This window comes from Pholis gunnellus, assembly GCF_910591455.1.
Source record: "Pholis gunnellus genome assembly, chromosome: 1".
Taxonomy (NCBI): domain Eukaryota; kingdom Metazoa; phylum Chordata; class Actinopteri; order Perciformes; family Pholidae; genus Pholis; species Pholis gunnellus.
In genome coordinates, this window is record NC_136528.1 from 8998103 (window position 1) to 9019034 (window position 20932).

General features: G+C 42.5%; 2 protein-coding genes across 3 annotated transcripts in view; both read right to left on the reverse strand.

Moving 5' to 3' along the window:
• The window catches only part of prmt3 (protein arginine methyltransferase 3), a 49885-nt gene extending 37296 nt beyond the window's left edge, over positions 1–12589 (reverse strand). For both annotated transcript variants that reach the window (XR_013767147.1, XM_079162883.1), the window contains exons 1-10: positions 12549–12589; positions 12165–12303; positions 11713–11795; positions 11570–11619; positions 11298–11403; positions 9659–9818; positions 8997–9138; positions 6777–6842; positions 5189–5310; positions 1771–1870 (exon numbers count right to left, since the gene is read on the reverse strand). Coding sequence is in view for 1 of the 2 variants with exons in the window: in XM_079162883.1 (XP_079019009.1) it covers positions 1771–1870; positions 5189–5310; positions 6777–6842; positions 8997–9138; positions 9659–9818; positions 11298–11403; positions 11570–11619; positions 11713–11795; positions 12165–12303; positions 12549–12570 (990 nt within the window). In the remaining variant the exon portion in view is untranslated. The remainder of the gene's footprint in view (positions 1–1770; positions 1871–5188; positions 5311–6776; positions 6843–8996; positions 9139–9658; positions 9819–11297; positions 11404–11569; positions 11620–11712; positions 11796–12164; positions 12304–12548) is intronic.
• A 2913-nt stretch (positions 12590–15502) lies between these two features.
• Positions 15503–20709, reverse strand: htatip2 (HIV-1 Tat interactive protein 2). Its single transcript, XM_079166132.1, has 7 exons — positions 20552–20709; positions 19635–19824; positions 19446–19553; positions 18550–18687; positions 18378–18439; positions 16823–17058; positions 15503–15889 (listed from the first exon to the last, which is right to left on the reverse strand). Exons 1-6 carry the CDS (start codon positions 20665–20667, stop codon positions 16842–16844), a joined length of 831 nt encoding a protein of 276 aa, XP_079022258.1. The 5' UTR covers positions 20668–20709; the 3' UTR covers positions 15503–15889; positions 16823–16841.
• Between the last annotated feature and the right edge of the window lie 223 nt (positions 20710–20932).

Below are 20932 nucleotides of genomic sequence, written 5' to 3' on the forward strand. Positions count from 1 at the left end.
AAAACACATTGTAAATCAGATTTAGTAATAAAAGGTTGTTTTAGAGAGTCAGTGGGTAATGAGGTCTCAATCTTGCATCCCCACGTGGGAAATTCCCATCCAACACTAGCTGTATTTTGAGAAAATTAACATTTTATAATGAATTATTAATTAAAAAAAAAAAATACATTCAATGATGTTTATGTGTGATGAAGTGAATTGTGATAAGTGATTTATATGACAATATAAAACAAGGAAAAAAAAAACAGAAAAAGAACTACATAGAGTGATGACATCTCCAGAATATTCCCGTGGTATTCAGACACTTTTAAGCTTATTACAGTCTGAAGCCATTTACTCTGGCCAGAAAGTCTACTCCTGTGACACCTGTCATTTCTCCATTTTATACAGGCAGATTGGAGGGCAGCTTTGGAAGTTCTGGCCACTCTGAGAAATGTCTGCCATCACGGCGTGATGAGAAGTGACTGGAGGATTCTTAGATTTATTAGCGCTCTGTGAGCCGGTGTCATCAGAGATTACGCCCCCTATCCTTCACCGTTCCACCGACACGTCAACCACCCAATTTCAATTTCCCCGGTGAGAGGATGGGAAGGCTCTGGCTGGCGACCCCTGCTCGTGACCCTGGGTTTCACGATGGATGGGGGAGGTGGAGGGGGGACAGATACGGGATGCTCATGAATTAGGTATGACTTCAGCGGTGCGTTCAACTTTGGCCGTCCCGCCTGTATCGCCACAGAGAATCTCCCTGATAAATGGGCATCAAGGGGAAGGAAGACTGCTCTTCCTGGTTAGGTATTCAGAGGAGCTCATGGTCGAGTTTAGCCCTGTTTAAGGCATGTTTAAAAATCATGGATCACAGCTGCTGGCACCTTGGGATTCTGCGCGCTCATTGGCTAGTAGCGGACCAATCTCCGACTAAGCTGAGCATTTACATTTTGGGTAAATGCATGCGTGTGCTCCAAGAGTTCAAAGACGGATGGATGGAAAATAAGCTCCCAACAAAAAGTTGTCATTGAGTCTTTGACTTACCACAGTATAACGAACAACATGAATAATGGCTGCATTCCATTTATATGTTCATTGTCAGGGCTCTAGCTATGCATGCCGACATGAACCACTGAGAAACGAGCCATCGTTAGCGTTATTACCTACACCTGAGCTGTTCCTACGACAAGTAAACTGTCTCCTGTGAATTTCGATGTATTCGACTTTGAGAATGTATGGTGACGATGGCCACGCTTTAGTCATTATTATAAACTTTCCACTATGAACATCTTAATTCACACACGCCTCCTCTTCCGACCATTCATCCACCTGCGTCGTTTTAGGTCTGCCCACTTCAATAAAAAAGCCACAAGGTTTTAACGACAGAGAGGAGTTTGAGTCTGACCTGAGCTGTCCACACCACTCATGCTAGAAATACGTTTATTCGAGCGATCGTACGAGGTCTCGGAATACCAAACGCATACATAGAGCTGGTTGAACCCTCATGTTCGTGCACAGGAGAGTCTATGTATTCAATCATCTTCGATCAAAGCAACAGAAGATTTCAAGTGAATGATCTTCTGACCGAACTGATGTTTTCCTTTCACACAGGATGGATTTTGGTGGAGAGTCAGACTCGCGTTTACCGATTCACATCCTCAGCTATCAATCTGAATAAACATATTTTTGAGTGGGACTTGAACTTATTTCACGAGGCTTTGTGAGTGCATTCCCACGATCAAACTGCCACAGTACGTACATGTGTGCGTAAAAATGTGCACTAACCATCCATTCTGAGATGATGATGTCCACCTTCTCCACTGGAAGCTTGATGTCTTCAATGCGGCCTTTGATCACAGTGATCTTGTCATCCAGCTGGTTGATCCTGTGGGAAACATGTAAGAGTCAGAGAACCTAGAAAAACAACTCAGCAATTTGATACCTAGCATCCAATAAACCAATGGTTGGAGAGTGGGCTTGTAGTTTTGCTGCTGTGGTGCACATTCAATAACATGGATACTGCAAATGTTGTGGCAATTCCTTAGCATTATGAAATAGGATAATTCAGTTTTTGGCGGCAGCAGAACAACACAATACCAAGGTATCATGACCGTATAAAGTTGAAATGGTGAACTGGTCCGCAAACAGTCGCCTACTCAGACGATTTCATATCCACTCACCTATTAGCTCCAGTTTGGTCTCTACCAACCTTAAACGCTAAATGCTTTATTATGTTCACAAGCTGGTCGTCACCTTTGCCAGTCTACACTTTGGTGCTGGGCAGGTAGTGTACAGTGGTTTTATCCAAGCTTTTCTCACAGAAAACAGCTGTATACTGTAACGTATACCAGAAACGTGGCAGGCCATAAAAACAAGAAAGGTTTGCTGATATATCGTACATTATATTTCCAGTCTTTCCTGAGCCGTGTTGTAGAGAGTGTGAAAGGGAGGAAACTGTAACTGTGGGTCTGCAGAGGTGTCAGGCTCAGGTAGGGACTGTAAGATCAGTGCTGCTGTTTAAATGATCCTTCCTTTCAGACCGGCCAGTCTGGGTATCAATCTCTGTGAATATTCCATTATCATGACAGCTAATGTTACTGAGGACAGAACAATTACTCACAGCGGCCCAGAGTGCATTTCTGTGGCAGCGATCCTTATCTTGAACTGTCTCTCCCCTCTCTGCTGCTCTGCTACTGCTGCTATCACCTCCTCACAGGATCCAACACCCCCCACCCCTCACCCACAATCCCCCCCTCCTCCTACACTTTCACAAGAGGGAAACACTGTAATCTCATTATTGGGGTAATTTAGAGGACAATGTCAGGACTCTGGGGAGAGAGTCAGTATCTGTGTGGCTTTGTAGTGGTGTGTGTGTGTGTGAGATAGAGAGAGTGAGAGAGAGAGAGAAGCCCTTTTCATACAGCATGTTAAAGGTGGGAACATTGCACCGTTATTCCGTTCTGTATAAAAAGTACGAACATGGAATTTGGGGACAGAGTTGTTCCGCCGTTTAGCCGGCAGCGGAGTTAGTAAAAGAGCCGAATCGGCATCTGTGTCACAGCCAGCATGGCAGGACAACACACACACACTAGACATGGACGTGTTACACTTCATACTAACTAAAAATACACACTGGGGCAGAGTTATGCTGTTGTTGTTTGGTTCAGTGTAAAAGAAAATGAATGGCTTAATGGCGGATCTTCTTTACGGAAGAATTGCGGAATCTCTGCGTGAAAGGGGGGGAGGGAGGGAGATAGAGAGAGGGAGGGAGAGACAGAGATAGAGAGAGAGAAAACAAATAACTATCTAAATCATTGTACAAGTTTTATATTAATCATATTTGGGTTAATGGGAATTTGGGATAATGAGCCCATTTCTGGCTGATCAGCATTCTTTGACTAAAGTCAAATGTTGGCTGTTGAACATCCACAAACTGATAATATCTCCGTCTATCTTTCCTTCACCATTAAAAGTGGAATTTCATTAATCTATGTAAAATGTTTTTCCACTTTGTTGTCACAATTCAAAGCATTCAATTGGATAATCCATCAATTCCAGCCATTTAAAAAGAAGAAGAAAAAAACGTATTTGGACATTATCCATTAAGGAAGTGACTGTGAAGGAAGGAAGTCACATCTAGCGTTTCATTTAAACTTCGGCGACGGAGTGGAGACAGGAGATGGATGCTTCTGCCCAACCAACAGGAGCCACTTTAATTACAATCCTGATATTAACATCAAGAGGAAGTGGCGGACACACAAAGGCCATCTGCACACGCACACACACAGACACACACAGAAGTAAGAGCTTAAGAATCACAACCCAAGCGGACAGTGGGTTTAAAGGGAGCCACGGGCAAGATGTGTGTGTCTGAATGTGTGAGTGTGTAGGAGGGGGGTTTACACATCTTTTTTTAGCTGAAACTTCAACGCTGGCGAACCTGCGACGCAGCCAGCATGCCAACACACTCTCCGACAGCGAGTCAGTGGGCTGTAAAATTAAAACGTCCTTTTCCTTCAGCAAACCCTGTTGTTTTGCTTATACGACACTCTCTTACATAACGGTAATAATAGCAGTCATAATGGCTCCTAACTCAAAAATGCATTTTAGAGGCAGGGGTGTGATGGAGGAAGTGGTTGCAGGTAGACGTAGGGACGGTGGAGGTAAATGACTCCACGGTGGAGAGGCAGCTGATGGAAACCTGGAAACACACACCACCTGAAATTGGACTGAGGACTGTTTTAAAAGGTACCAACAGGGGGTCATCTACATGTGTGTGTGTGTGTGTGTGTGTGTGTGTGTGTGTGTGTGTGTGTGTGTGTGTGTGTGTGTGTGTGTGTGTGTGTGACTGCAGGCCTCGGACTGAAGCCCCTGCAGAGAAGAAGAGGTGAGTGGTGAATGAGTCCGACCGCAGGTGTAAATGATGTGCATTATGGCCACACGACTGACAGCAGCTCTATTGAAGTCAACCAGCTGCAACAAATGAAAAGGTGGCTAGAGGTCACACAGACTTCTACTCCCACAATCCTCTGCTGCACACAAAGGGAAAAAGGACAGGATAAAGAGAACTTGATACAGTGGCGGCGGTGCCCCGTTCATTCCTATGAAAGCTGCTCAGTGGAGAATGAAGCCAAAAGAAGTTAAATTTCCGATTATTAAATTCAGATAAAATGACATGGATCCTCTGTATCCATAAGGCCCATAGAGCAAGAGTGTTCCTTTAACCCCATCTCCCAGCACTTGGTCTCATCTTTCTGGGTTTTAAATAAGAGCTATTGAAGTGTTCATACTGGGAAGTTGATTTCCCTCAAAAAACGTATCTGCTGAATTACTGACGTCTCTTTCCCAATACAAGTCTATGGGGAAACGTCTTTTTGGTCCCACGTGGCATCACGTGACGGACCCCGGAAGTTGTGATTCCACCGTTTGGCCACGATGTAGAATTGGCTTCAAAGCCCAAACCTCCTCTTCCTGGAGGCTCGGGCTACTCTCAACGGTGAGAGTCACGACTGACCGAGCCAGCACTACAGCTAGTGAGCTAATCTGCCAGCATGTTAGCTGCTGACTGAAAGACAAGTTCCTGTTGAGTTTTTCAATGTTGTAAGCAACATACATGAGATTCCGTTAACCACCAATGTATTTGGGTGGCGGCAAAGGTTTAAAAAAAAAAAAAAAAAAGTGACTGCGTGTGTGTGTGTCTCACCTGACTATGTCCATGGCCTGATAGATGATTACTGATTGGTCGACTGCTATGACCTGCTTGGCCCCAGCTCTGGCAGCGAACATGGACAGTATGCCAGTCCCACAGCCCACATCGAGCACCACCTGCAGGATGGGAGGGGGAGAGGGTGGGAGAGGGGCAAAATATGAACACTGAGGGAAAAAGGAGCTTGACAAAAACTGCTCAAATTGATTTGAAAATTCAGGCAATTTCGTTAGGATGAAATAGAACTGTTGGCTTTGAAAGTTGTAGTGTGAACACAGATTCTGACACATGTCCCTCACTTGTTCCGTTCTTTTTACAGGTGTAGAGAAAGTATGTTGTCACCGAAAACAGTTTATTAGGAAATTAAAAGCGGCAAAAGATTGATGGTAAAATAGCTTTTAACCAAAGGATAAGTTAGTACGATTTTAGAGGTGATCCGGTTGTGAATCTTCCAATATTTGTATAGTTTTAGGAGGAGCCGCAACACTTGCTATGCAGAAGAAAAACATGTTAATACAGTATACTGTGTATGCTTTATAAATCTATCAAAGCATTTCAGCCAAGAGCTTAAATGAGTTCTGAGGAGCTACGTTTAAAAAAATGTCTTGCATTGGAAAACCAAAATATGTAGAAACAACGAACAAACGAACAAGCAGCAACTGTCAGGGAGGCTGACTATATGAACCTCAACATCCAAGTGACCTCTAGCTGCTTTGGCTTCCACGTTTGTACCAAGTCAAGTTTGGCATGCTGTCTTCAGCACCTTAACTGCTCCCCAAAGTACATTTTTACCCCCATCAAGCCATTGTTGTTGAGTCACTTCTATTTCAGGTTAGGCTACAGTTAATTTGTTCATCTTCGCCCCCCGACCGGTGTTAACCGGCCCAGGCACAGCTGCAATGACTATATGGCATCTATATGTATCACGGTGTTAATGTGTGTCTCTATTTAAGGCCACTTTAACCTGCCTGCAAGCATCCCGCTGCCTTTATGGGTTCACAGAGGGTCGCCGACACGCTGCTGACTCAACTCCTCTCTTTCCTCCATCTTCCTGTACTCTGTGTACCCTCTCTTTACCCGTACTGAAACATCCTGGCTGGTTCTCCGTCTAGCACTTCCTGTAGAAGGTGACACTTCCCTCTCTGCCAAATGCGTCGCTGTGACAGGGATAATGTACGTTCCCATCAACAAAACCTGCCTTCCCACTCTACAGCCTCATCCCATCTAACCAGCAGCCGCCCACATAATGGATGGTCATGATACAGGCTGCTGCTTTCTGCAGGGGAATGAGTGGGGGCCAGTTGGGAGGGTATTTTTTTTTTTGGGGGGGGGGGGGGGTTGTTCTGGGTTTGGTGGTGGATTGCATGCGTGTGTTATCAGCACTCTGCAGTCGACATTCAAGGCGCTAATAAAGTCACACTGTGTTTTAAATCAGACACCGTCCCCTTATTAATGTCTTTCCTGCAAAGCGCACACGCCTTTTCTCTGTTAATCGGCTTGGCTGTACATTAAACCGAGCTACCCTGCAAATACTGTATACACACACACACACATTAATACACATATCTGATTGCATTTGGCTCACCTTGTCTCTGAACACTTCAGGGTTGCGGTACATGAAGTCGCGGTAACTCTCCGTGCGCACTTTATCCTGCGGAGAGAATCAGGGATCAATGTCAGCTATTTTTATCTTGCCCCTATACAATCTGTATTATTTATTAGCAGTTATGAAATAACAACAAAGACTAGAGGAAGAAGTTCATTCTCATTGAATCATGAATATCCCATATCCTCTAACGCCACCCAACTAAACTCCTGTTTTCAGGACAATTGAAATGCTCGCTTGCACTTTATAACTTTGTCTTTAGCCGCCGCTGTTACGTGTCCGATTGGTACTGCACATGTGCAGAGCCTCAACAGAGCTAACAGAGCTAACAGGGAAGTGAGCTGGCTCACTACGTAGCCACTTCCATCATCAGCTCTGGAAAGAATGCAGACATTCATTATTGTTGAGCGCTGAGAATATTCAAAACACGGACAGTAAAATAACTAAAAGACAGAATAAAACATGTTAATGTGTTTGTCGAAAAAATACACAATTTACTGCAGGGTTTCTAAATGTCAAGGGAATGTCGCCTTTTAAAGATGATTTGCGTTCTTGGTTTATGTTGTTATGTTATGTTCTTGTGATATACAGCGGCCTTATCAGCCACCTTGGGGGGAAAAAACTCAGAGCATGTCATGTAAAGCTGTTGCTTCACAGATAACAGCAGATCAAAACAGACGGTGAGGGATTCTTGGAATGGCATAAATAACACTGGGAGGGACCCTAACATTTGCAGTGGTCAGGTCAGGACTCGCTAATTAACCTGCCAATCAAATCTGCCCACAAACACTCAGCATGACAGTAACATGAGTGCAGGACACCGTGGAACTGAGGAGGTTCTATTCAATACTGAGCTCTTGGGAGGATATTTACATAAAAGGAAGTTTTCAATTAGTAACTCATAAGTAAAGTTATTATGATAACCACAGACTCATTCACTGTTCATTGTACTTAGCTGGACCAGTGAAAAAAATTATAACAAGTTATGCTACATCACAATATAGCAGATGAGGAGCTTTTCAATGCACTTCTACAAAGAACAAAGACTTTGGATTTTATATTAGTGTTGTAGTGATCGCGTGAGGAAGGAAATATTATAGCAACCAATTAACTCTGTATTGTATATATGGGTATTGTTTTTAAGATAAACAAAAAAAATGGAAGATCTGAACCTGTTTTCTAAGACAATGTTTTGTAAAAATGAAGGCTTGAATTCAAATACGAAGTTCAGTATAAAGACATTTTATTGTTCAGCCTTAATTTCGACCACAAGGGGACACCAAAAGTCTTCGCTTAAACTAAAAGTTAGCGCGAAAGCAAGCCAAACGTGGTCGGATTACGATTGAACAATTCTGACCTCTTTGTCCCACAGGCCAGTATCCACTTTTTTTATTGAAGCAGGAACAAATTTAAAGTGGATTCACGACGCCCTTTCATACGGTCTCTAAAACTCACGTCATAAGATGATGCACTTCACGGCGACCTGTGAAAGAGTTGAACACTTTCTACCGCAAAGCCCCCCCCCCACGTGTTCGTTCCCCCTCCTGTGGCTCTGATGCGAGTTTAGAGCCTGACGCAGGCACAAATGACGCAAAACTTAACAGTGCTTGGCACCAATCAGGACAGCCAACAGGGATATGTCTAAGCACTGCGGTAAGTAGAACAGGAAGGGAGGAGACAGAGCTAACCCCCCCCCCCCACACACACACACACACACACACACACACACACACACACACACACACACACACACACACACACACACACACACACACACACACACACACACACACACACACACACACACACACACACACACACACAAAAGCCCCCCCCAGCTTGCTGACACTTTCAGGTTTCAGCACTTGAGCAGCGTAAAAATTTATTTCCACGTTTGGAGCATCCGCCATGCAGGGGCACTGCCGGTGTCTCACATGAGAGCTCAGCGCTTATTGCTGATTTATCACTTTTGAGGAAATGTCTTGTCTTCAGTATCAATGTGTGCATAAAGATGATGATTTTTCCTTTACGTGCTACATGGAAATCTTTCAGCCAAGACGTACGCTGATGAACCCCATTTTGCTCTGCAGAGACGGCTGCGCCCCGGGGGGAGAAGTGAATCACAAGACAGTAATGAGACCTGCAGGCCTGGTCAGTGTGTGCGTGGGTTGGTGCTATGTGTGTTTGCACAACTCAAACCTTCAGCATCTCCTCGTGGATGCTGTAATGGCCGTAGGAGCTGAAGTAGGCCTCGTCCTCGTCCTCTCGGAGCTCGGCCACCGCGCCCAGGTTGCCAGGTTTGCTCGTCCCTGCGTTCAGTACCAAACCCTGAGCCAGGAGCCTGAAAACACACCAGATAGATCTGCCTTTAACGTCTCTTATTGGGACAAAAGCAGCAAGCAAAAAAGCAGAAAGCACACACAACCTTCATGCAGGACGTAGCAGTAAATGGAGGAGATGGGAGGCATTCATCTTTCTAACTCTCTTCCAACCGCCCCAACCTCACTCTTTCTGTAATTTTCCCTTATTGCCCCCCCTTTCCTACCTCCCCTCCTCACTTTAACCTCCATGCTGCAGTGGAATTTTCCTTTCTCTTTTTATATCCTTCCCCTTCCTCCAAACTTCTTCAACAAGGTACTCTAGTTGATGTTGCTGCAATACTGGGTTCACTGTGTCCCCCTGCTGGCCCCAGGAGGGTAGTGCAGAAGTAGAGCGACACACCGAGTACACCGCAAGCTCTCAAGAACATGGAAAGGAAAAGAAAATCTACCCAGGATTGACATGAAATAAACTAATATGACAACAATATCACACATAGTAGTGATAAGGAGAAAGTAAAAAAATGCAGAAACATCACTGACTTGAGTTTGTGCAGGTCTTCCATGGCTCTGGTCAGCGCCTCCTCTGAAGTACGGGCTCTCTCCTCAGCGGCCTGGGCCCTCTGCTGCAGTGCATCGTGGGACTTGGTCCCAGACGACGGGCACGTCGACAGGCTGGAGCCCTCACAGAGCTCCTCAGGGTCTGCCAGAAACACAAGAGAGAGGGAGACAAACAGAGACGTATAACATCAAGGCTCACCACAGCGACTAAAAACATAGTATGCATTGTAGATATATATTGTATATTTATGCCGTGCATGATTTGTGTTATATTTTAAATGGCTGTTGCGTGAAATATTTTCCTTGAAGGGACGGTTAAGTGAAGTGGAATCAGACTAAATCTATTCAGGTCATGTCTAAAAATTATAATCTGCCTAAATTCTGATTTTCAAACCTTCCAGTAGTTATAAAAGACCTCTTATGAAAACAATAACTCCATGCAAGAAATGAGTGTTGCTTTTGGGAGGGGAGATGTGCACCGCAGAGGAGGCACAGAGGCCGGTTTCTGCAAACAGGCCGCGGGCTGAATACGGTTCGTCACCGTTGCATTTTCTCAAGCGGAATATCTGCCACTCCACTAGAGCTCTCTGCACCGACGCAGAATACTAAAGCTGCTCCTTCTCTGAGGGCCTTTTCTAAAAGGATTCTGAGAAACAAATCACTGACTGCAGAGTCTGTAGACAAACAGCAGGCTGCACCGCAAATCTACAAAAGAACAGCAACCTGAACCTCTTGTTTTCCCCCCATTCTTCCCACAACTACTGCGGTCACTTTTTATGAGAACAACCGAGTGCAACACCATCAACGCCTTCTAGCTGAAGGCCCTCTCTATGCAACCTGTGACCATTCAGAACAAATGCAAACAATTCTGCATTTACGTTATTTGGACGACACTTTGTCCAAATCACTTTCATTGCTTTCATTGAATTTTACACCTCTCTCCTCTGGACCACTGCTGATAAAAAGGGACAAACTGCAAACAAGTACCAACGCGCTAAATGTGAGTGAGTTATAAGTCAGTTCCACGTGGTGCTGGGAACATCTAAGAACTTCTTCTGATACTGTTGACATATCTGATGAGGTTTTTTGTCAAACTACCGGCAATTACTGAAAAATAAAAGGCTCAAATAAGACGTAAAGGAGTTGCTGTTCGTGAGATCAACTGAAAGCCTCATCAGCAAAGTTTTAATGGGTCTCTTTACACTAGAATGTATTTTTAAAGCGTACTATGGCCAACAGCGCTACTGATTCAAACTGCAAAAACCTTTATTTACAATATCAATTCAGAAAAATATTGTTTAGGTGTCTATGTATATATATATATATATATATATATATTTTTTTTTATCTCTCTTTTGATCTGTGACTGAATAGTGATAGACCTGCTGTTTTTGAGGTGTAAAGTTGTACAGGGACACGTGTTTGTGCGTGTGTGTCAGGTTCGAGTGTGCGGTGTAGATTTTGTTGCAGGGCATAGTTGTTGCCTCAGGGATGAGTGTGCAAAGCGTGTATAGCCTCGTTGATTTTCTTGGCTTAGTCCATTAAGTCTTGGAGGCGATGCTGCTTATTGAGAACGAGACTTCAGCATAATACTCCCACGTATTGTGCACACTGGCTGTACCTGTCTGCAGCAGAGGGTCGTCCTGCAGGACGGGTCTCAGGAAGTCTTCGCTCTCCCAGGGTAAAGGAGCGTCTGGCAGCCCCGTCAGACCGGATGCATCGCATTTCTATAAAAAGATAAATCATCAATCCAATCATACTTTTTTATTTTCTTAAGTTCTTTTAACTATCTTTTAGTGGATGTTTTTTTAAATAAATAATGCACCATGAATACAAAAACTCAACAATATAATGTGAATAAATAAATCACATGTCATTACAGACAATACTTACTGTTGACCGTATGAAGTTGATCATCTTTATGTAACCGTAGTCATCTAAATCTAATGAGAGAAAGAAAAGAAGAGGGTGAGCCATTTCATCAGAACAATCCTCCGGTTCTTCTTTGCCGCAGGAGAGCCTCTGACTCTACTTACTGTGTTTTCTTATCACGTCCACGAGGTTGACCTGGTGCTCAGCCGTGCAGTGCTGCAGGGTGGCAGGCACAGAGTTCAGCAACCTGAAACACAAAATGACACCGGTAGGAAAATCGGTTTAAATGAAAAGTAGAAATGTACACATATTAAATCTATAAAACCAAAAACGGCTTCTCAGATGCCTTGCTTTATTGTATGGAGAAAGAGTACAGTGTAGTAGTAACATTTAGAAGTAAACCTTACATTTTATTAATAATAAGTATTTAGTATGGGTATCCAATTGTTGTTTATGTCACAGTCCTATGGTTTGAGTTTTGGCTGTGCAGACTGAACCAAAACAATCTTCCCTCGACTGATTTTGAGTTTTTAAATAGAAACAGCTACTGAAAGTGTAGACAAACAGTTGGGACTGTCTGATACTGTATCTGTGAAAACACAAAGCTCTCTCTCACCTGTCACAGAACAGACACGTGACGTTAACCGGTTGACTGTCCTCCTCCTCATCCCACTGCCACGGCTCTTCATCGTTATCCATGTCTTCATCATCACCGTCAGAGAGCTCCGGCATCTCGTCTGCAGCTCCATCGCCGCCTGTCAAAGTAAAACCTCATTACAGCTGCTTTGCACACAGGTACTTTGGCTAAAGCTAATTATTTAAAAGATTTAGCATCAACGTTACAGCCATTACAGCTGGGAAAACGGCTGCTAAACACGTCGTGTGACGCAACAAATTGACAATGCGCAATAGAAATGTTCGCCAGCCAAAATAAGCGCACGCTTTTATACCAGCTATGGTTTTTTGGGGGGGTTTTACATTTGCTATTTACCAAACTCACGTGGGTCTGTGTATTCTGCCATGATGCCGCCTTGGTTACAGTGGACTTCCTGGTGACGTTTGGTGACGTAAAGAAAGGGGGCCGGGCCGAGTCAGAAGAGACACTTACAGATAAACACCACTTGATGTCGCCAGAGATACGTTATCTACCCATGAAGGTGAAAAGTATAATTTTACGACACTTAACAGGTTTTACTGTCACCTATGAAACAGCAGATCTTCATTACAAATTGATTGTAAAAGCTCTGACCCCGTCCAGCAATAAAAGATTAATTGCAAATAAAACATTTAGCGTTATAGCTCTAGTGTGTGGTCTTAAGCTTGATGGGTAAAAACATTGTAGAACATATCTAAATAAAATGTAAAGTGATTATAAACTATAATTGATTGGGTTAACATTTCCAAAAGGTTTTCGGCTGCCATCTTTGTTTGGCCGAAAAAATATCAGTTGCAACCATGGACATAATGTTAGCAATCTCTAGAAAACATGGAAATGACTTCAAAACATCAATAAGTATTGTCAAACCCTCCATGTATTTTTTGGTGAGTGTAAGTTATATTTTTGTGTGTGGTTACACACAATAAATTAACTTCAATAGTCAGGAAAAACAGATGTTTAGCCAACTTTAAATAAAAACAGAAGAACAAAAGGTCAAGCAAAGTTTGAAATATTATTTATTCAAAGACCCTTTTGTGGACAAGCTGCAGAGCTCCCTGTAGGTTTCAAATCTGTAGGGCGAGAAACCGGTTAGTTTGGATATTTTAATCATAACCTTGACAGCTTTGGCATTCACATTCTTTATAGCTACAAATACAGATAAGTTGCATCTGTTTAACCTTAAGGCCTCGCCCTCTTACTTGTGTTGCCATCAATGTAGGGGTTGTGGAAGCAGCATCTTGCAGGTCAATATAAACTCCATATTAATTCATTCATCAAGGTCTTCATCTGGTTTGCTCTGTTGCCAGGAAGATCCAACTTCTGCTGAACTTTCAGACTGGCCCTCGTGGTTTTATGCTCAAGGTACAAGCATCTGGGCCCTCTGTCTGCATGGGTGAAGCAGACTTGGTGATCCGCTCCGGAGTGGCTGAAGGAACAACTGATGAAGTAATACCTGTGGAGTTCAAGCTGGGGGAGGGGGGGGGCGGTCGTCACTGCAAATGTCTGAATGGATGCCATTTCACCGTCTGAGTGGTTGTGAGCATGGCACGCGTCGTCTGTAGGACATCTTGGTAAAGGTTTGAACTTGCCATGGCCAGGTATTTGCGCTCTGTGTGGTGGTGAACGCCTGAACTGGCCTTCTCTGGAGTGGTGATTGAGATTCGGCTGCCTCTCACGTGATGCTGGAACACCAAAGACCAAACCCCGGTCGTGTTGAATCATCACTATAATTGCCCCGATTCTGTTGGCCAAGTGGAAAACCTCTTTCCAAGAACTTTCTACCTACAGGAGAACTAGCTTGGGGCCATGTTTTGTCAAAACCAGGCTTGAAGCGGCAGACGTGGGTGTGTCCTCCCGCTTCAGATATCACATCACCGCGATGGTTCCTGGGTCCCCACACTGGGGAAGACATCGGCACGTTGCTTCGTCCTCGAGGAACTGAGGCCGAGTTGAAGCCGGTTTTAAATGGCCGAGGTTGGCTTCTGCGATCTTCTTGAGCAGAGTCGATGTTGCCACTTGTCTCTCTGTCCACACTTGATGTCTTGGCACTCTGAATATGGTTGGGTCACTCCATCTTTTATATTCTCCTTTGTCATTATGGACTCCCATTGGGGCCTGTCCCGTCTGGATCTGTCGGACATGACCTATTGACATGACCTATTGAAGCAAAACACACAGACAGATAATGTATGTTTCTATGTAAAGTGGATTCAATGATAATGGCCGGTTTTTAATGTGCAGATTGACATATCAAGCAATACCTCTCTGTGCATTTGCACTATTTACATTATCAACCAGCATCCAAAAGAAAAGCATAAACAGCCTGCAGAGTAAAAAGCAACACAGGTTAATATCAGTTTCCAATGTATATTTAGATTGAAAGAAGTATTAAAATAGACGGTGAACAGGACAACTTACCTAAAACAGTCTCTCATAGTTAAGCTTTCCCTCAGCAGCACCTCACTCTGCCCAAGAGTAAACCAGGCTAGCCTGTTAGAAAACCCAGACCCCTATTTGTGAATTCTAAGCAGTGAGAGGCAGATCAGCTCAGATCCTCCTCATCTTGGGGTAATTACTTAATGGCCATGATGGCAACACTCAAAGCTCCACGAGGAGGAGAAAGCTGTACTTTTTCCCACCAAACGATGTCAGTTTGAGAGAAATTCTGCTCAGTATCACTTCTTGGGAGTGGAATGTTTTGTTGAAATGTGCAGTAGACTGTGCAGAAGCCATGATATTTGTTTAGGTTGATGGAAAATGCTTTCGACTCGTCATGTTGGGAAAAACATTTGTGTATTTTGAACCTACAGACTCAGGTGTCAAGTTGTTTTTTATGTTATTGTTTAGAAGACAAATAAACCAAAGCTACGTGGTCTAAAAAAAAAAAAAACCCTATATCATACAAGCATTTAGAGCCCAATGAGTGTAACCACATTCAGTCACAAGGGGGCGCTGCTAGATCACGGAGAAAAGGCAAGTTTATTTGAATATCATCTCTGAAACAAAAAGGCAATTTGAAATGCTTCACTTTGATAAACATATGTCAAAACACAAGTATAAGAAAAAAAAGGAAATAAAATGAATTAAAGTAGAAGACAATTGTGTACAACTGTGGAAAAGAAATAAAACAATACATTAAATAGAAATAAAGGGTCATCATATTTCAGAATTTACCAGGAAAAACAACAGCATAGATATGGTGATATGCATCCAACAGATTACATGCTGCAGTGCACAGATGTAGTATAGCGCAGATATAGACACCCAATATTAAAAATGAAACACCCACACAGTAAAATATTTATAATAATTTAATAAAAATATCTTAAAGACATCCAATTTTTTAATCTAGTGTATAAACTCAAGCATTCACTTTAAGGCAGTAGTTCAGTGCGTTGACTCCGAGCCTGGCAATAGTTCCCTGATGACAACATTACAACACCGTTCAAGACAGAAGACATTAAACCCCAAATACCCTTTCAAGATTCAATAGTTCAGCTTCGCATGTTTTTTTCTCCATAAAGAATCTAGCAGACCCTCTACAGTCAAGTACACCCTTTGGCTTTCTGACGATTGAAAACCTCATGGATACATTTAAGTAATGTGAAAATCCTTTGACATGATGATGATGACTGGATAGTGTTTGCAGTATGGAGTCGTCTCTGTTTATCCGCTGAAATGACCTGAAAAGAGAAAATAGAATGAGGAGTTTGAATACAGGTCACACAGAGCATCACAGTGAACTCTGAACTGTCGTTGGTATTTTTAACCCTGGACCCTATGTTCCCATGTTTCTGTGTCTAAGTGATTAATGGAGAGTTTTGAAATTGGTCCAGTATCGAGCGAGAACGCTGCAGCAGAACGAGATTTAGCGCCTGCTGTCTCGTCCAATGCCGGACCAATTTCTAAAAAGAATTGTCCCCATTATTCACTTAGGCACAAATAGAAAAGGTCCAGGTTGAAAAATACTAAAGTTACGCTTTTTAACTTTCAACAGGTACAGCTTTAGAGGAAAAGGAATGTGACTTGATATGACATGGATTTTACGTTTCGTTGGAGAGTTCAGTCTATAAATATTTACCACCACAGGCAAAAGAGGGCTGTGCCCAAACATACATTTGGATCATGAATTGTTGTCTTGATACGAATACTAGAAGCCTTTGTTTTGCTTGTATAAGCAACAGTGACCACTTTAGTGGCAAACTTTGGTCAGGATTTTAAAAACCACTTCTGAGCACCAATATTTACCACCCAGCAATTTGGAAACTAAATAAATGTACTTATTGCTTTTGTAAATTATACTTATTTGTTCTGTTTGTGTGTAATATAAGAGTGCACACTGCCATTTAAGTCTCTTAAGTTTACTGGTCGAGGGCAATAACACAAGATGGAGACATAAAAACAAAATATTACTTGCATAAAAAAGGATGAATAACGTGGAGACTATGACCACCCATTTGTGTGGTGCACTGCCTCAGTGTCTTGTGTCTAATGTAAATGGCTTGACATCCATATAGTCATCAGATATAGATGTCAAGGAGTCCAACTTGGGTCAGTCCCATGCCAGGAAGTTATTGCTTGAACTTATCAGTGTCAATGGGAATCATCGTTCTCACCTCTGGGTATTTCCTTCTCTCACTTCCCTGCACTTTTTCCCAGACTGGCGATGTCTTTGTTCTCCAGGATCTCCGACTTCTGCTCAGGTTGAAGCAGAGTGTTTGACGCCATCGCTTTAGCCACCACTTGGATTGGGATGGACATGGACGTGGAATACACGGCAGAAAAGGCACCGAAGAATTTCCTGGCCAGCCACTCAGCGGGCCGACTCTCCTGCCTGTCTACCAACAAAACCCTGTTGGAGAAAAAAAAAAATAGTATTTTAGCCACCTATAAGAAAGGCTCACCTAAAAAGTCAACATCCGTTTGAAATGTTACTTAGAATATTTTCACCGCTTGCAGCCAAACAGCCCCTTTCCTTCGTGGAGCTGTACTGACAGTAAAACTTAGCGATGCTCTCTTCAAAGCCACCAGACTCATCGGCTACTTGTGACAACAGTATAGATAAGTTCTACCTTCAGTTCTACGTCGGAAAATATTCTGAGTATGGCGTACACAAACCGATATATATTTCTACAGCAGAGCATTGCTTTGCTCCCGTCCTGGTACTCCGGTCTGCTTCTCCAAATTGGGGGATGTGCCGTCCGCCATCTACTGCAGTTAAACACTTGACTATGGATAAGAACCCACTTCAAAACACGCGAACTATACCGTGAACATGTTACACCCACACTGTTATGATCCATGCATGACTTCAAATTAGAGAGGTTCCGATACCATATGTTCCTTACCGGTTACATTACCCGATTAGCCGATACATCCTGATTATCTGATTATTATATTAAAAAAAAAACACAATACAAGTGATTAAAAAAAAATGAATGTTTATATCTAAATATTGGCTTTGATTAAAAATAATTAAAAGAGCTAGTGTTAGGAAGATAAACAGGTCATCATTTCCTCTCTAATATCTATTTTATATTGCTGTGAAAACATCTCAACTGGATTTATTAAAGTTTCTCGCCAAAAACTAAATGTTACGACAGTACATTTGACTCCATCAAGACAGCATTAGAATTTACCTTTACCTCATTTTTACTGAATAAAGCTTGAACGCAATATAACGTAACTCAATGGAACCTCCATTAACGTTAGCTGTTAGCTCTGTTATTTAGCCAAGAAGGACTATGCTGCCCACCAGTTGCTAACAGGTGTGTAGCAGCAGTTTGCAACATGTGCAGTATCGTGAATGAGCTGCTAAATTATAAGATAACGTGATTGTTAGATCGGTGCATAAAATCACATTCTAACCTGTCAAACTGCCAAATTAGCAGCGGGGGAGGAGTTGAGACAACCTCGATCACAGTCCCTGAAACATCAGTGAAGCATAACGCTTGCACTCTTCTCTAGTGATGATAGGAATGGAACATGAGAGTCCATCCAGATTTTGTTTTGTTCTGCTCACCGGGCCTTTGCATTGGGAACAGCTATCAGATGTCCTAATCCATTCCAACAATTAGATGTGTTTTGGTGTGCAATTATTAGTGTCGAATGGTTAATGGTGATTTGAAAGTCTTAAAACATTATTTTAATTCAGTAAATGAGATCACTCACCCTGGTCTGTAAATGGCATATCTGTCAAAACCCAGCGCCTCAATCTCTGCTTCCACTTGTCCCTGGAAAAAAAAAAAAAAATTGCCATTATCATTATTTAATGAGACAAATGGGCAAGAAAAAGAGGAAGACTTCAGTAAGTGTCCGGCAGTAGAGGAAGGAAATAAACCACCTTGACTTTGAGGTAGAGGAAGCTGCTGTCTTTATCGGCTCCTCTGGAGGACTCCAGGTGGAACTGTGTGCAGCCTCCTGCTTTGGCGAGCTCTGCTGATTTCAGGACGTAGTCGTGATCAACGCGGATGAATCCGTCCTGAAGTAACAGAAGAAAATTACTTTGACAATATTTCATAATTAAGAACAAAATCCAAATGATCATTCAAGTAATGTTGTGAATAATGTATAATCATTCTGTTATATATTATAATTATCGTTTATCATCTTGCCATATAATGATATTGAGACAAAATGATCGTATTGAGATATCTTGTTTCACAGTTTTGTAATAATCTGCCAGAATTTATCACAGCGCTAGATCTTATTACCTGACAATATGTAAACAATAAAAACACATTTCACTAATGCAACAAACATGAGTTCAACATTTTAAACCTTTAATAACCTATCAATAGTGAGGCAATGCTGTGATTATTATTTCAGTATTATTATTTTTTTTTTTTCATCCATAAGTGTAATGCCAAACCCTTGAATAACACTGCTGCTTTGTCATTTAATACATGGCTTGAGAATAAGATATACTGCTGGAGCAACTGCTCATTCACAGTCAGACTCTTTTTTTACCCAAAACAAGTGTGCATGAAAAATATGCCCCGATCAATACTTTTGAAGATAATATGATATAAATATTTGAGGGTTTTAAAACTAGGGGTTTAGTTAAACCTTTTTAATAGTCGTGACCCAGCAATGTCCAGAGCACAACATTCTACAGTTGACAATACTTTGCATGGAGAATATGGAGGTATTTTGGTAACTTGTGCCACAGTTCAACAGTAAAATCTTAACTGATCCATCAGTTAAGCACCAGCGTTTGATTTGTAATGTTTAACTTACAGTCCCTGCTTTTGCTTTGGTTGTTCCCAGGCAGCAGTAGCCAACATCATGGCCCTGGAAGGCTGCAGCATAATCATCAAGCTTCTCAAAGTCCACCACCTCTTGTAGCTGGAGGCATAGAAAACACAGTCAAAAAAACATGATGAATCTCAGACAATTGTCAACCGACTAGAGAATCAACCCACTGACCAGGTCTTCATATGCTTTGTCCTCAAAGGAGAGCCGTCTCCTCCCGATGAGGGTAACCTTGGAGAAGATGTTGCGCCCCAGCAGCTCTTGAAGCAACATCTTGCCTGTTTCCCCAGAGGCACCAAGGATGAAGCAGCTTTTATTTTGCTGCCTGAAGTTTTCCTCCAGAGTCTTCATGTCCTCGGCCATGCTGTGTGTGCCAAAAACAAACTGACTGCTCTTAGCACGAGTTCAGGTAACGCTCAAAACAAACAAAGTGTATTATATGCAGGCAATGTATGCAAATGTGAAACATGCAGTGCGAACATTGTTTATTTACTATCTGGGTATAAAGGCGTGATTTCACATACTAATTTGGGCAATCGATTGGAAATGAATTGTGCCGTTAGATAAACTGATTGCCATTGTATAGTTCCATGAGAAGAAACGCTAACTTTAGAAATGGACTCTGAATGCAATAGGTGGACGGGCAGCAATCGACCATATAAAGTAATAAAAACTCGTATCTAGTCGACACGATTTACGACGAATTAACGAGAAGATGCCTATAATTTAGAATCCAATCGTAGTTTTGCTTCACAAGGTGAATATGTTCTCCAAACAGTAAAGCAACTTTAAATGCACCTGTGTGTCAAAGGGGTTTGGTCTGACGTGCGCCCTGTGGTTACGCATGGAGAGGAGACCCCGGGGAGGAACGTTGCTAAAATGTAATGAAGTCGTTGCTTCTCTCTTAACGTTTACATTGGTGACCATTGTGGCTAACATTAAACATTACTCATATTCGCGTTTAGCTGACGTAACGTTGCCTGTAGCCGTTTCCTGGTGTTAGCAGCTAGCTCGCGGTTAAATTGAAGCATGTGTGTGTGCAGAGTCCAGCTGACAGAGAAGCTGACTAAAGACCACCGCCCGGTGTTTACCTCGTGTATTTAACCGGATCACGGTCGTCGAAATAATTCAAAACCACTGCAATGACAACAATAAAGACCGTTAACAGCCCGGTCGCTTTTCCGAGGGTGGTGTCCAGTATTTTCATAACAGACGTTGCTGGGAGCAATGGTTAAATTGCTGGAACACTTCCTGGTTGCTTCATCTTCGCAGACGGCGCTGTCTTCCTGCCTCGTTGATAGGCTGAGGGAAAAAGTATACATCTCGTCACCGTCAACGACAGACTGCACGAGTTTATGGCAATAATGTTAATTATTTATTTTATTTATTTGGTATTATAGTTTTAATTCAACTGAAAGGGAGAGATCTTTGAACTTCAGCAAGCCAGTCGTCCTCATTTTCCACCATGGAAA

What these genes read in the sequence shown, in the direction of transcription:
- htatip2 (XM_079166132.1), bottom strand. Translation starts at nt 20,667, where the DNA reads ATGAAAATACTGGACACCACCCTCGGAAAAGCGACCGGGCTGTTAACG. An exon ending in ACAAAGCATATGAAGACCTG is followed by an intron (nt 19,554 to 19,634) that starts GTCAGTGGGTTG and finishes CTATGCCTCCAG; the next exon opens with CTACAAGAGGTGGTGGACTT. An exon ending in TATGCCATTTACAGACCAGG is followed by an intron (nt 17,059 to 18,377) that starts GTGAGTGATCTC and finishes TTTCTCCAACAG; the next exon opens with GGTTTTGTTGGTAGACAGGC.